Source organism: Jaculus jaculus, chromosome 2 (genome assembly GCF_020740685.1).
Source record: "Jaculus jaculus isolate mJacJac1 chromosome 2, mJacJac1.mat.Y.cur, whole genome shotgun sequence".
Classification (NCBI taxonomy): Eukaryota; Metazoa; Chordata; class Mammalia; order Rodentia; family Dipodidae; genus Jaculus; species Jaculus jaculus.
This window is the reverse complement of record NC_059103.1, coordinates 89,533,422-89,546,843: the sequence shown is the minus strand read 5'-3', so window position 1 is coordinate 89,546,843 and position 13,422 is coordinate 89,533,422. Positions and strand designations below refer to the sequence as shown.

Genomic DNA, 13,422 nt, shown 5'->3' with positions numbered 1-13,422 from the left:
GTCTCTTCAATTCTAAAACAGAGGTTAGCCAAATCCAGCCCACCATGGATCTTTGTATAGATTATAAACTGATAATGGGCCTTATATTTTTAAATGATCAAAATAACTCAAAGAATAATACTGTATGGTACATAAAAGTTGAAGTCTAATATTAGCATCTATCAATTCAGCTTTACCGGAATGCATTTATGCAGTAGCTGTGACCACTTTTGTGCAACCATAGTAAAATCAAGTAGGTAGAACAAGAGTGCATGACCAGCAATTGTTAATATCTTTATTGATTGTTGTCTACAGAAAACTAGCAATCCCCGTTCCAGAGCAGAGCTCCTAGAGGACAGGGCGTGCCTTTTGTAAACATGGCAGTAAAAGCCAACCAATGTTCTTTCTTCACTGACCAGTTTGTTAATTTCATCTGAAAAGTGGCCTTTGCTTTAAAGAGTGAGCCCTCTGGTTCCTAAGTGTTTAAGAGACAGGCTCATGCAAGGTGGGGTCATGCTGGTAATTCCATGAAACCAGAAGATTTTGAATTTAAGAATAGTCTGGAGAAGGAAAATTTCCAGTATGTACAGTACAGTTCCCTTTTCTGAGATATCATTAACATACACACACATGCGCCCTGGAAGATGAGGCAGCAGCTAGGTAGCAGCTTTAGCTAACCTGGAGTGGCAATGTCACTGATCCCTACACACTCCTGAGGTAGATGACTCTGGTTCTCCAGGGAGTGTGGGAAACCTGTCAAGGAGCCAAGATCCCAGCCAGGGTGATGGGAATGTAAAAATAAATGATAAGGGGACAGACACCATGGAGGACCAAGCAGTAACTGGCCAAACGAGGCAGAAGCCAAGTCTTTGCTCTAGTTGGAGTCCATTTAGGTGCACTGTAGCCTCAAGCCACTCATTTCAGCCAGAGGAAAACCAGAAGCCTTTAGATGAATCTTATGTTTGACTATAACAGCTATGTCATAAATCAAGATTTATATGATTTCTTGTAACTGAATTGATATAAGTCTTGTTATCAACCTGATTATCTATAATAAAAACAAATGTGTCAGTATATTGCTTAGTTCTTGTGATATTATTTAAGAAGCAGTGGCTGTACACTAGGTAACAGTTACAAAGCCTCTCCTTGGGTTTTATCTGCTGCTTGTGGGCAGAAAAATAATCATCAAAATACTATATAATATCATGATAAGTATGATGGAGAAATAAAATAAAACAAGGGAGGCTAGGAGAGCTGGGCTAGACTGGGGAAGAAACTGTAGCTGTTAGAGGAGGCCTTCCTTCCTGATGGTGAGGGTAGAGCAGAAGTCTGAAGGCAGTAAGGCAATATGCCTGAGCTGGGGAATACAGATCCCTCAGGAAGAACACTGGGCAGTGTCCTGCAGCAGAACAACTTAGCAATACTTAAAGAAACACAAGTTACCTAAAAGGTTCAGAGCATAGCATCTATGGGAAGAAGTGGAGCTAAGATGGGAAGACCAGGCAAAAGGGTGGTCATGCACTATTCAGGGCCTCTAGCTTGTCCTCAGTTCTGTGAGAAGCCATCGGTAACTTTCTGAGCAGAAGAGAGCCACTGTCGGAGACTTTCAGTGGCTGTTATCTCAAAAAATAGTATTTTCTATTTTACAGTAAAGCAACATGATAGAGACTTACATCATCCGTTTTTTTAATTTTCATTTTCCTGCTACTTGTGCTACATGAGGAAACACTTGGTTTATTCAGATTAATTGGGGAGAAGGCATGTCAAGATCTGTTCAAATAGTGAATTATTCTACTTGATGGAAGTAAATTATGGTGCCATTAAGTGTTCAATAAGGAATCACACTTAGTGATGTTGTCTAATAAAAGGTGGAATTAAGAGTGTGTCCACTCTGGCTTTTTCCCTCAGCTTCTGCTTACAGTATAATTTCCATGCTCCAGTTTAATTAGATGTGTATAAATTGTTGAGAAGGCAGTTTACTCTGTTCACTAGACTTGCCCTTTACTTTAAGGAAAATGCCTGAGTCCAGAGCTGTTTTGCTGGCTTGCTGTTAGTGTTACCACTCTACCCTAACATCAGGGGTCTTAACCGTAGCACATAGCCCTTGGGGACTGAATGATGCATGATTTCATGGAATAGTCCAGTGTCCAGTAGGAATCTCCGAGCATCCCTGTGACACTCAATTATTTCCACGCTTGCCAAATGTCTCTGAAAGAAGGAGAAATTGGAGACTATCCCTCTACGTTAAAAACCAAACAATATGCTCTAAATATAAAACAGCATTTTAGCTGTTTTATACATAAAATATGCAGTTAAGCACATTCTGAATGAAAATAACCTAAAAAAATGTTATTGCTGTTTAAGAAAAAAAAACACAAAAACTTCATTATCTTCACAGCTAAGCTTTCTTCCCCATCCTGTGTATGGCTCTTAGATAATCTCACAATGCTAAGTGAGTTAATCCACTCTTACTGTCCCCTATATGTAGATGATTCAAAATAAATATTATTATAAACATTCTCTAGAGTTCTATGTGGTATTTCAGAAGCAAACAAAACACAAATATATAGATATACAAATAAAGGCATCTAGGCCAATTGGAGGCACACATTCAGCAAGGACATGACAGGCCAGTAAGAGGTAAGGTTTACTCTAGTGAACAGAACACTCAAAAGCACTGTGATGGTTTCAATGCTAATGTATGTCCCGCATACCCTCAGGGATATTTGATTAAGGTTAAGTTTCCTACTTAAGTCACTATCAGGCAGATACTTGCTGGGGGGGGGGGCAGGGCACTGGGGGTGAATCTTCATCTCAGCCATACTAGGTGTACAGACAGCAGTCTGTTCTCTGGCTGTTACTGTCTGATGGTTGTTAGTAGTTTCTGCTAGGCATCTAAGAAAGTGTGCCAGTATCTTCCATCATGATGATGCTTCTCTTGGATTTTATAAGCCTGAAATAAACCCTTTCCTTTCATAAGCTGTTTCTGATTGGGTATTTTTCCAGCAGCAAGATGGTACTTACCACAAGCACTAAGGCAGAGTTTGGAGGTACTGTATCTGCTCTGAGGACTCTGATGACCAAACTTGTTCCCTATTACTTCATCAGTGGTAGGTTTCTGCCTGTGGGTGCGGGGGGGGGGGATAATCATAGCTAATACCAGGTACTTCCCCCAAAAGGAATGCCCAAGTGGTGAAAACCTTAAAATTTCTGCCAAAAGGTTTGTAATTTGAGATGCATTGTTTGCTGTTTATATTTTTGCTTTTTTTCCTCAATGTCCAACAAAATGGCTATTTTCCAGTCTTTAGAAAAATAAATTTCATCCTGTTCTCTAATCAGATATATTTCTAATTTCTCTCTACTTCGATTTTCTCCTTTGTTCCCTATTCTCAGATTAAATCAACAACTCTGTAATCACCCAAATTAGAAAGCTTCTATCCCACCCATCACACTTTATTGACTGCTCAAGATCTCCTGATGTTACACCAACATCTCTGATGCTTTTTCCCTTGCTGCCACAACCTCTGTGGCATGATTCAGGAGCTCATCATACCTCATAACAAGATTAATGCCAAATCCTTTCAGATGCTCAACACCTGAGTCTTCTGACTCTAAGCAACCACTGTTCACTACAAAGACATCCTCAAGAACTGATAATCACAGGAGCCTGTGAAGTGAATCTTAATTATCTTCATAATCTTAATTATTAAGTAAACTGTGATTATTTTCTTCATATAAAAGATCAGATTCCGTCATTTGGAAAATGAAGCTAGACTCTCTTCTGTGCCAATCAACCTTAATGTCTGATTCTCCACACATCCCACTTTTCTGTCATTCTTTAAGAATGACTGACATTTAAATCTGATCTTTTTCTTCTGTTGATCTGTTTTCCATGTGGTGATGAGGCTAATCCATTGCAAACTCTTATTCGCTATCTGATATAATTCCAAGGATACTCTTACGTAGTGCTTCCATGGCACCTTGGGAATAGCTTCATTACAATAGGTCTATATTTTATCTTAGCTATGTACATCACTGTATTAAACTGTGTGCTTCTGGTGAGCAGGGAGTGTCAGCCAGCTTTGTGGTCTTCCAGTACTTCAGCTGCCACAGTGAGAGATTCAGTTCATACTGGACTCAATCAAACCTAATGATAATCATTAGAATGAGTTGACAACTGCCAGATTACATATACTTTTATTGCTTTTTTTGCCTTCTATCTTCATTGATACTGATATGCTTTTTCTTAATTCCAAAATCAAATATGGGCATAAAACTTATGTAATATCTAATAAATTATAAACAAAACAATGGATGGCAAAAATTATATTTTTCAAAAGTTTTAAGGCAACTTTTAGAGATAATTAAAATATAATACTGGGGCTGGAGTGATGGCTTAGTGGTTAAGGCGTATGCCAGCAAAGCCTAAGGACTGAGGTTTGATTCTCCAGGTTCCACATAAGCCAGATGCATAAGGTGGCACATGTGTCTGGAGTTCATTTCAGTAGCTGGAGGCCATGGTGTGCCCATTCTCATTCATTCTCTCTGTATCTTTGTCTGTCTCAAATAAATAAATAAAATAGATAAATAAATAAAATATTTTAAAAATACATACATTAATGTTCCATCAATTCACTTTAAAAGTGAGAATTTTGCTCTTAAAAATAAGTAATATGAAAGTAGTTTGTTTGTTGCAAATATTCAACAAGAAGTCATGTAACTATATAAAAACACTGATGCCACAATAATTTTAAGTGTCCTTATAAGGAAAGTATTTATCAAGAATATGCATCCCCAAGAGAAAAGTGTAAATTATTTTCATTTGTTTGTTTGCATTTTATTTATTTGAGAGAGGAAGAGGCAGATAGAGAGACTGGGCACGCTAGGACTGCCAGCCACTGTGAACAAACTCCAGACACATATGTCACCTGTGCAACTGCCTAACACGGGTACTAGAGAATCAAACCTGGGTCCTTAAGATTCCAGCTCTGTTTTTCTTTTTTCTTCTATTTTTTTTTTTCCTTAACAGAGCTAATAGAAAACAAATAGTATGCTCACAAAAATGATTGCAGTGTTCTCTGGTGAATAACTTTGCATGCAATAAAATTGTTCTTATGTTTAGTATTGGCCTAAAACATAGTAAAATTGATTTAAAAAAATCTTAATTTTGAAAAAAGTCAACTGTGTGAGCAAACATGAAATAATTTTAATTTCTGTCATTTCACAGGAAACATAAACTATGGCTGATGTGAAAAATGTGAAGAACTGAAGCCAACCTCTCAGCATATGACCATTCCCTTCACTATAAAACCAATACTTTGACAAACAATAATCTACTAGTCTCACTTTCACAGTGAGCTTGTTATACCTGGAGCTGATTTTGTTAAACAAATACACTATAAATCAAATTCCTAGAACAAATATTCCTACCTGCGGAGCATTTTTAAAGAAAATAAATTCCCATGTTTAAATTTGTGAGTAGTAAACTGTGGAGCAACTTTTCTCAATGTGGCAACTTTCCTACCAAAATTAAGTACAGCTAACAATATTTCCAAAATAACTATAACCAGAGTTTTGAGCCAAGCATGAGAACACATGCCTCTAATTCCAAACTCAGGAGTCAAGGCCAAGCTGGGCTTCATTGGCAATTCCAGATTAGGCTAGGCTGTACAGAAAGATCTAAAATGCTTACACTCTAAGTGGCTGGTATTCCTGTGGATACTGTAAGTAATTTATAATTACTTATAAAGAAAAAGAAAAACAACAGCTGGGCGTGGTGGTGCACGCCTTTAATCCCAGCACTCGGGAGGCAGAGGTAGGAGGATTGCTGAGAGTTCGAGGCCATCCTGAGACTACATAGTGAATTCCAGGTCAGCCTGAGCCAGAGTGAGACCCTACCTTGAAAAACAAAACAAAACAAAAAAAAAAAAAAGAAAGAAAAAGAAAAACACACCTCAAATACTTATATGATCATAAGATTAATCATTAGCTGGGCATGGTGGCATACGCCTCTAATCCGAGCACTTGGGAGGCAGAGGTAGGAGGATCACCTTGAGTTTGAGGCCACCCTGAGACTACATAGTGAATTCCAAGTCACCCTGAGCTAGAGTGAGACCCTACCTCGAAAACACACCAAAAAATAAAAACAAAAAAGCACTAATCATTAATTAGTATTTACCATCACTTAACTAGCTAGTCTTCCTTTTCCCCCACAATGTAATGTGAAACAATATTTAAAATTTGTTTTTTTATAAAGTATCATATTAGTGACTGTTCTATGTTGTTTCCTTACAACCCATTGTTTTTTTACATATATTTTATATTTCCTATAAACAAAAGAGAAAAGCAAAAATCATCTTGCATAGCATGTAAAATACACAATGCACTCAGGGTCAAGTATTTAAATAACAGTACAAATTTTTGCCAAGATGCTAAAACTTATTATTAAAATATAATTAGGAGCTGAAGAGATTGCTCAGTGCTTAAGGCACTTGTCTACGAAGCCTAAGGACCCAGGTTTGATTCCCTAGTACACAAATAATCCAGATGTACAAGGTGGTTGGTGCATGTGTCTGAGTACATTTGCAGTGGTTAAGGGCCCTGAAATGATCATTCTCTCCCTCTCTTTCTCTGTCCCTCCCTCCCTCCAATCTTCCTTTCTTCCTTCTCTCTCCCTCTCTCAAATATATGAATAAAATGTTTTAAAATATATAATTACTTCTATACTACTAGTTTTGATTATAAGTGTTTAATAATTTATGCCAATATTTCCATCTAAAACAAGATCTAAAGATAAATATCAAAATCCATAATGACTCCAGGCAATTTTTTTTTTACTATTATTTTATTCACTTTTTATAAAAAAGTAAGATTTTTTGTTTGTTTGGTTTTTTTTTTGGTTTTTTGAGGTAGGGTCTCACTCTGGTCCAGACTGACCTGGAATTAACTCTGTAGTCTCAGGGTGGCCTTGAATTCACGGTGATCCTCCTACCTCTGCCTCCCAAGTGCTGGGATTAAAGGCATGCGCCACCATGCCTGGTAAAAAGTAAGATTCTTTTTGGCACTTATAAAAAATAGACTGGGGGCTGGAGAGCAGTTAAGGTCCTTGCCTGTGAAGCCTAAGGACCCAAGATCCATTCTCTAGGACCCATTTAAGCCAAATGTACAAGGTGACACATGTATCTGGAGTTTGCTGGCACTAGCTGAAAAACCTGGCATGCCCATTCTCCCTCTTCCTCCCTCCCCTTCCTTCTGTCTCTCAAATAAATACTTTTCTTTCCAAAAAAGAAGAGGACAGGATGACTAATCCCAAAGGATACAACAAGTGGGGAGCATTAGAGAGCTATGGAACATGGGTGGGTGATTCAAAACTGCAAAGCTCTCAACTGCAGCTTTACCACTTATGACTCTGGAAAACTGCAGTCTCTCTGGGTGTGGTGATCCTCCATAAACTTGAGAGTTCTAAATGCTTTTTCATAGCAAGAAGGTAACTGCAACAGAAAATTGGTACCTATGGAGTGGGGTCATTATTTCTAGAAACCTGACCAAATGGCTTTGGTTGTTTGGAGCTGGTTTGCAGAAGAAATGTAGAAGGATTTGAAACCATGGTTTAAGAGATGCCTTGTAGTGCTCTAAGCAGAGCTTGATGGATCACTCTGGTCAGAGTGGAAAGACTTGAATACAAAAAGAACTATGGAATGTGAGGTTTGGCAGATAAGGGTAAGAAAAAGCTTTGTCTGGACTGGGATAGAGGCAGTTTGTATGCGAAGCTTATCGCACCTTGTGTCCTGAAAATTTGTACACGGGGCATTACACAGAAATAGACTGGCATGAGCAGATGGACATGGTGTGAAAAGAAATGAAAGTTTCAGGCTGAAGACCTTAGCCATCCAGCTGCAGTTGTTTGAGAGCTTACAACCATTGAGATTAGGCTATCTATACTATATTGGGACAGCAGGAAGAATGCTGACTATTTTCTAAAGCAGGGGCCTGGGCGGGAGAGATAGCTTAGCAGTTAAGGCACTTGCCTGTAAAGCCTAAGGACCCAGGATGGATTCACCAGTACCCATATAAGCCAGATGCACAAGGTGGCTCATGCATCTGGAGTTCATTTGTACCCTGGTATGTCCATTCTTTCTCTCTCTCATAAATAATATGGTTACCTTTTACCTACTGAGTTACTAGAGAAATTAAAAAAGTAATTAAAATGCTGTGAATAATAAAGGGAATAGTTATATAGAAAAAGTGTGTTGCTTTCAGATTGTTTAATTTCTCTCACCACTGAAATAAAAGGATGTCATTCATAGACCCATAGTTTTTTGTTGTTCATTTTTCTCAGCAGACTAATTAACATTTCTATATACCAACTCTGTTCTCTCTCCTCTCCTCTGTGTGAATCATATAAAGGCTTCAAACACAGAAATATTGTAGCAATGGCTATATTAAGCAATTTACTCATTTGACAAGTGAAGACTGAGCATTTTTTTTTTTTAGCTGCTCTTCATTGGGTTTGATTGCACAGGTTTCTGTACACCCTCAGGAACCCAAAAGAAAACTGCTTGAAGAGTAGAAAGAAAAAAAACATTTTCAGGTTGAATAAAGTCATCTGGTAAAAGAGTGAATGAACCAAAAATCATTTCTAATACTGTCTTGTGAAAATTTGACAAATGGTATTTTGCAAAGGCCAGGAAGACCATAAGATGGCAGTTAAAGCATCAGTTCTGCCGTACAACCTCAATTCCTCAATGTCAGGGAAAAGAGAAGATGTTTTCTTTTTGGTGGTCTGTATGTGACCTTTAGGCTTTTTATTTTCCTACAGAAAGCAGATTGTACTTAGATCATTCCTAAGGGTCTTATATATTAGGAAAATAAAATTATAAAAATCCTCTACATGAATTTGTTACTCATAAGCACAAAAAAGCTACTCAGAGAAAGTAAAACCAATTTCTATGACGTGAATACTTGTCAGCAAATGGAATTTCATGCACTGTTATGTATGTCAAATAATAAAATCTGTGCAGCCATAGTATCCTTGTAAAACAAATCCAAATTAGGGTTTCATCATATTTGAACTTTTAAACTTAATGTCTATCCTGTATGAGAAGAAGTGATTTTAACTCAAAACAATCAAAATCATCAACACCTCACCAATCTGTAGCTTCAAGTTGGCATCTCTAAACATCAGTGCCTCTCTAGAGACAATCAAGAATTCAATAGCAAGGGGCTGAGGAGATGGCTCACTTGGGAAAGCCCTTACCCTGCAAGTGTGAAGACCTGAGTTTAGATTCCTAACACCTTTGTAAAGGCTTGGTGGGGGTGGGAAGGAGCAATCTGCTGTAATCTGTGTGCCCCAAAGGCAGAGACAGGGTAACCTGGGGACAGCAGGCTGGCTAGACTAGCCAAATTGTCAAGCTCTGGGTTCAAGTAAGAGACCTCGCCTCACTGAATAGTCACTTGACATCAACCTTTGGCACATGCGCTTGCATGTGTGCGTGCACACACACTCACAGAGAGAGAGAAAGAAAAAGAGAGAGCGAGAGTCATTATGGAATTGTGACTTTGAACAAGTCATGCAGATTTGGAAAATATTTCATCAATTACTAAAATTTTAAAAATTTAGTTTGTACTAGATAATATGATTGTCTCATACTGACAGAACACTATTGTCTCTGGTTGTATACATGTGGCTACAACCCATTTTACGCATAGCAGGCACAGCCAATCAGATTATCATTAAATTCCACCTACAATATTTCCATCGTACTTAGAATGAGAATCCTATTCCCAGTCCATGAAGCCCAGCATGATTAGACACGGACCTGGTCAGCTTAGTCTATGCCCACTTTCCCCCACAGCAGGTCATCCTAGAGTCCTCCCTCTTTCCCTGACAAAGGACGTTTTCTATGCCTACACAGCTTTCTCCCTGGGTGTTTTCATAATGTCATCTGCCTTCATTTACATATAAGTTGAAATGTGACTTCCACAGTCATACAGTACCTGTCAAGTCACTTTTATGTAGATATCCTTGACCAAAATCTAAATAGGCTCCTCTTTTCAAAGAATCTCATCCTTGACCTTCTCAACATAGTCTCAGTATAGAATCCTGTAAAGAAAGTGTGCCCTACTTTGATATGTGATCAGGTTCCAAAGCCTGCATCCATGATGGCTGAGTGCTTATGTTTGGAATAGAGCTCAATTCTCTTCCCAGTGTAATCATTCTATATAAAATCTGTCTGTATTGCCTTTTACTAGTATCTGGCTGGGTTTCTTTTATACACTGGACTCCCAGTCTCCTGATATTAAAGTACCTTACATTAATTGTGTGCAGAGAGGTAACCTTTGCTATCACTAGGATATTTGTGTGCTTACATACTAGGACACCAGACACTAGACAAGTGGAAACTTTACCCATGATCACTCCATCACCAATGTCTACAGCCCAGAATGCAGCTTGGCAAGGTCAGCATGCTCAAGCCATTTTTGTTGACTGAGACAATTTTTCAAAATAATTTCTCAGGGGCAAGCAAGCATACCCAACAAGTTAGCCACTTATAAGATTCATTATAAAAAGGCAGAAATGTATAAAACAAATGTTTAAAACTGTCCTCTGGTTTCTTCTTCAAATTGTACTTTCTATATTTTCTACTAAGTGTACATATTGCATTTACAATCAGAAAGATATATTTTTCAAAAACTACTGAAAAGAGTAGATTAATAAATTGTTACCTTCATGTTGGTATAAAGTGTTTTCCTCTGGGGGGGGGGAGGCACAACATATTTGCTTTATGTCCTCAAGACTACTAATTCTATGCCAAGAAATATATATATATGTATAATTGAAGTGAGCAGATTTTCACAGGGAAAAGTTTTCAAAAATACTGTCTCCTTCCTTGAAATAAATTCTAAATAATTTTAAGTAATATACAAAACAATAAAATAAAAGAAAATAATAAAATAGTAAACAAGTCTCTCAGATCATATAGACAACATAATTCTGGCACTGGGGAAACTGGGACTTCCTACTGCCTCTCTATACTGCCTGGGGCAACAGTGAATGCCCAAGGCCCACAGAGCCCTGGCTCACCACCCTGCATGGCTGTCTCTCCCATCATTCCTGAGCTCACAGCTCATTCTCCTTGAAATACTCTTTCGTTGGCTGCTAGTTGCTCCTTTGTGATAACTACTTAAATCACTATTCTTCACATGAGTAAATGAAACAGTGCTAGAGTAGAAAATTTATAGTTCATCAATTATAATAGCTAACACAGAGGAAAAACTGTGTCACTCTTGTGTAAGTAGATAAAAAGTGTAGGTGCAATTCACAGGCAAGGTTCTGTCCCAAGGCCTTTCCATAGGCCATTTAATTATTGGGCTTGCAATCTTTTCATGTATTTCTTTTTCTCCAGAGGGCCGCATGGATTGCTTCTCCAATTTTTTAGTATTTACTCAAATTCTACTTTCACAATGTGGTCCTAAAGCCTCATTTGACATTGAAGTTTCTCTTTAGGATTGGAAGAATGGAAAGTATTTTAGTTGTTTAAGGTACTCTCCATATCTCACCATCAGCAGCTAAAGAAGTCTTAATTACACAGAAAAATACAACTCAAATATTACCATATGTTGTTATGTAAAGTGTTAATTTATGTAGAACTGCTAATTTTAATTTATTTAATTTTTAAATTACACTCAGTATGTTCACTGCTTGGTGTATGATCAGTTTTCAGCACAACAGGAAATATGCACTTTTAATTTAATAGCTATATTAATTTCAACAAACTAAGGTTACTCTAAAAATATGGAATTATTTTTAGTTTTCATTCCTGCTTCAAAGATTGCATCAGAACAGATGACTGCATTTAAAAGTTAAAAGAAACAAACAAAGCAAGCAAGCAAGCAAGCCAGACGTGATGGCACAAGCCTTTAAACCCAGCACTTGGGAGACAGAGATAGGAGGATCACCGTGAGTTCAAGGCCACCCTAAGACGACATAGTGAATTCCAGGTCAACCTGGGCTAGAATGAGACCCTACCTTGAAAAAAAAAGAAAGGAAAGAAAGAAAGACAGACAGACAGACAATGAGGAATCAAATGCAAGCAAGATCAAAAGGTAGAGATCTATTTGATAGTAGTTGAAAATATTCTAGTTACTAAAATTAGCATAACACATAGCAAAAATTAACATTTAAGACACATTAAAAACATTTGCTCACCAATATTGGGGTGCTTCAGAAGACGGCAGATTCTAGCTTCCCTTTCCAGTTTCTGGTGATCTGTTAAAAAGCACATACACACAAAGGTAAGTCACAATAAAGCCACAAGAATAAAAAACAATAAACAGCACCCAAAATGGCATAAATCTTTTGTCTTTATCATCCATTGAATTCTTAAAGCAGTGAGCATTTGGACATCAGTGAACATACATATGATTCAACAACTTTATCTTTGGTACTTTGGTACTGGCTTGATATTTAATAGAAAAGGGTATTGAATAGAGCAGAATTTAGATCTGGGATGCTGGCCATGGTAGAATTGGCACAAAATAGTATTTGTGGTAATTTGAATCAGATGTCCCCCATAAACTCATGCGTTTTGAATGCTTGGTCCCCAAATGGCAACTTGGGAGGTGGAGCCTTGCTGGAGAGGTGTGCTGTTGTGGGTGTGGGCTTAGGGCAGTTATGACCAGCGCCCTTTGCTATAACTTTGTTCACTTTCCTACTGCTTTTTTCCATCTGCTATGGCAAAGGTGACGTCCACCTCTGCTCATGTCATCTTTTCCTGCCATCATGAAGCTTCTCAAGACTACAAGCTAGAATAAAAATTGTTCTTCCATCAACCATTTTTACTTGTGTATTTTGCCCCAGCAACAAGATACACCTGTATACTATTTAGCAAGAAACATATGAATATTTTATTAATCCTCTCTGTATCTCTATCTACATAATCAGCTATCTATCTATTTCTACTTGTATATGTATGTTCCAAATATATACAAATTACATAAACTTGTAAGTGCATGCTTATATTTACATATTTCTGTACCATCTAGAACTACTTTATAATATCAAGACACTCTAGCCCTAAAATTCCAGTACATATTACCTAAGAATTGGGATTTTTCTTACTTCCATAATACATTTGCCAACTTATTTAACATTTCTGCAGTTGTTCACACCCTGAATCCACATCCAGGTTTTTCTTATTGTACCTTCTCTCCTGGGGAGGATCCTGGCTGGGATCAGGTATGGCACTTAGCTCCCATTACTCATTAACCTTTGTTAAGTTGGAACATTGCCACAAGTTATATCTTCCTTATCTTGAAAGATACCCCTATGTCTTTTTTAAAAAAAAGACAATGTTCCTCATTTTGATTTTGTCAAATGTTTGCTTGTGTTTTGGTTGTCAGTTAGAACACTCTAAGGCCATTCCTGCTAGATGTACATTTTGG

General features: G+C 37.7%; 1 protein-coding gene across 16 annotated transcripts in view; it reads right to left on the bottom strand.

Moving 5' to 3' along the window:
• The window catches only part of Camk2d (calcium/calmodulin dependent protein kinase II delta), a 295,467-nt gene that overhangs the window by 167,356 nt on the left and 114,689 nt on the right, over positions 1-13,422 (bottom strand). For all 16 annotated transcript variants that reach the window (XM_045143310.1, XM_045143306.1, XM_045143304.1 and 13 more), the window contains exon 3: positions 12,188-12,247. In XM_045143310.1, the coding sequence (XP_044999245.1) occupies positions 12,188-12,247 (60 nt within the window). The remainder of the gene's footprint in view (positions 1-12,187; positions 12,248-13,422) is intronic.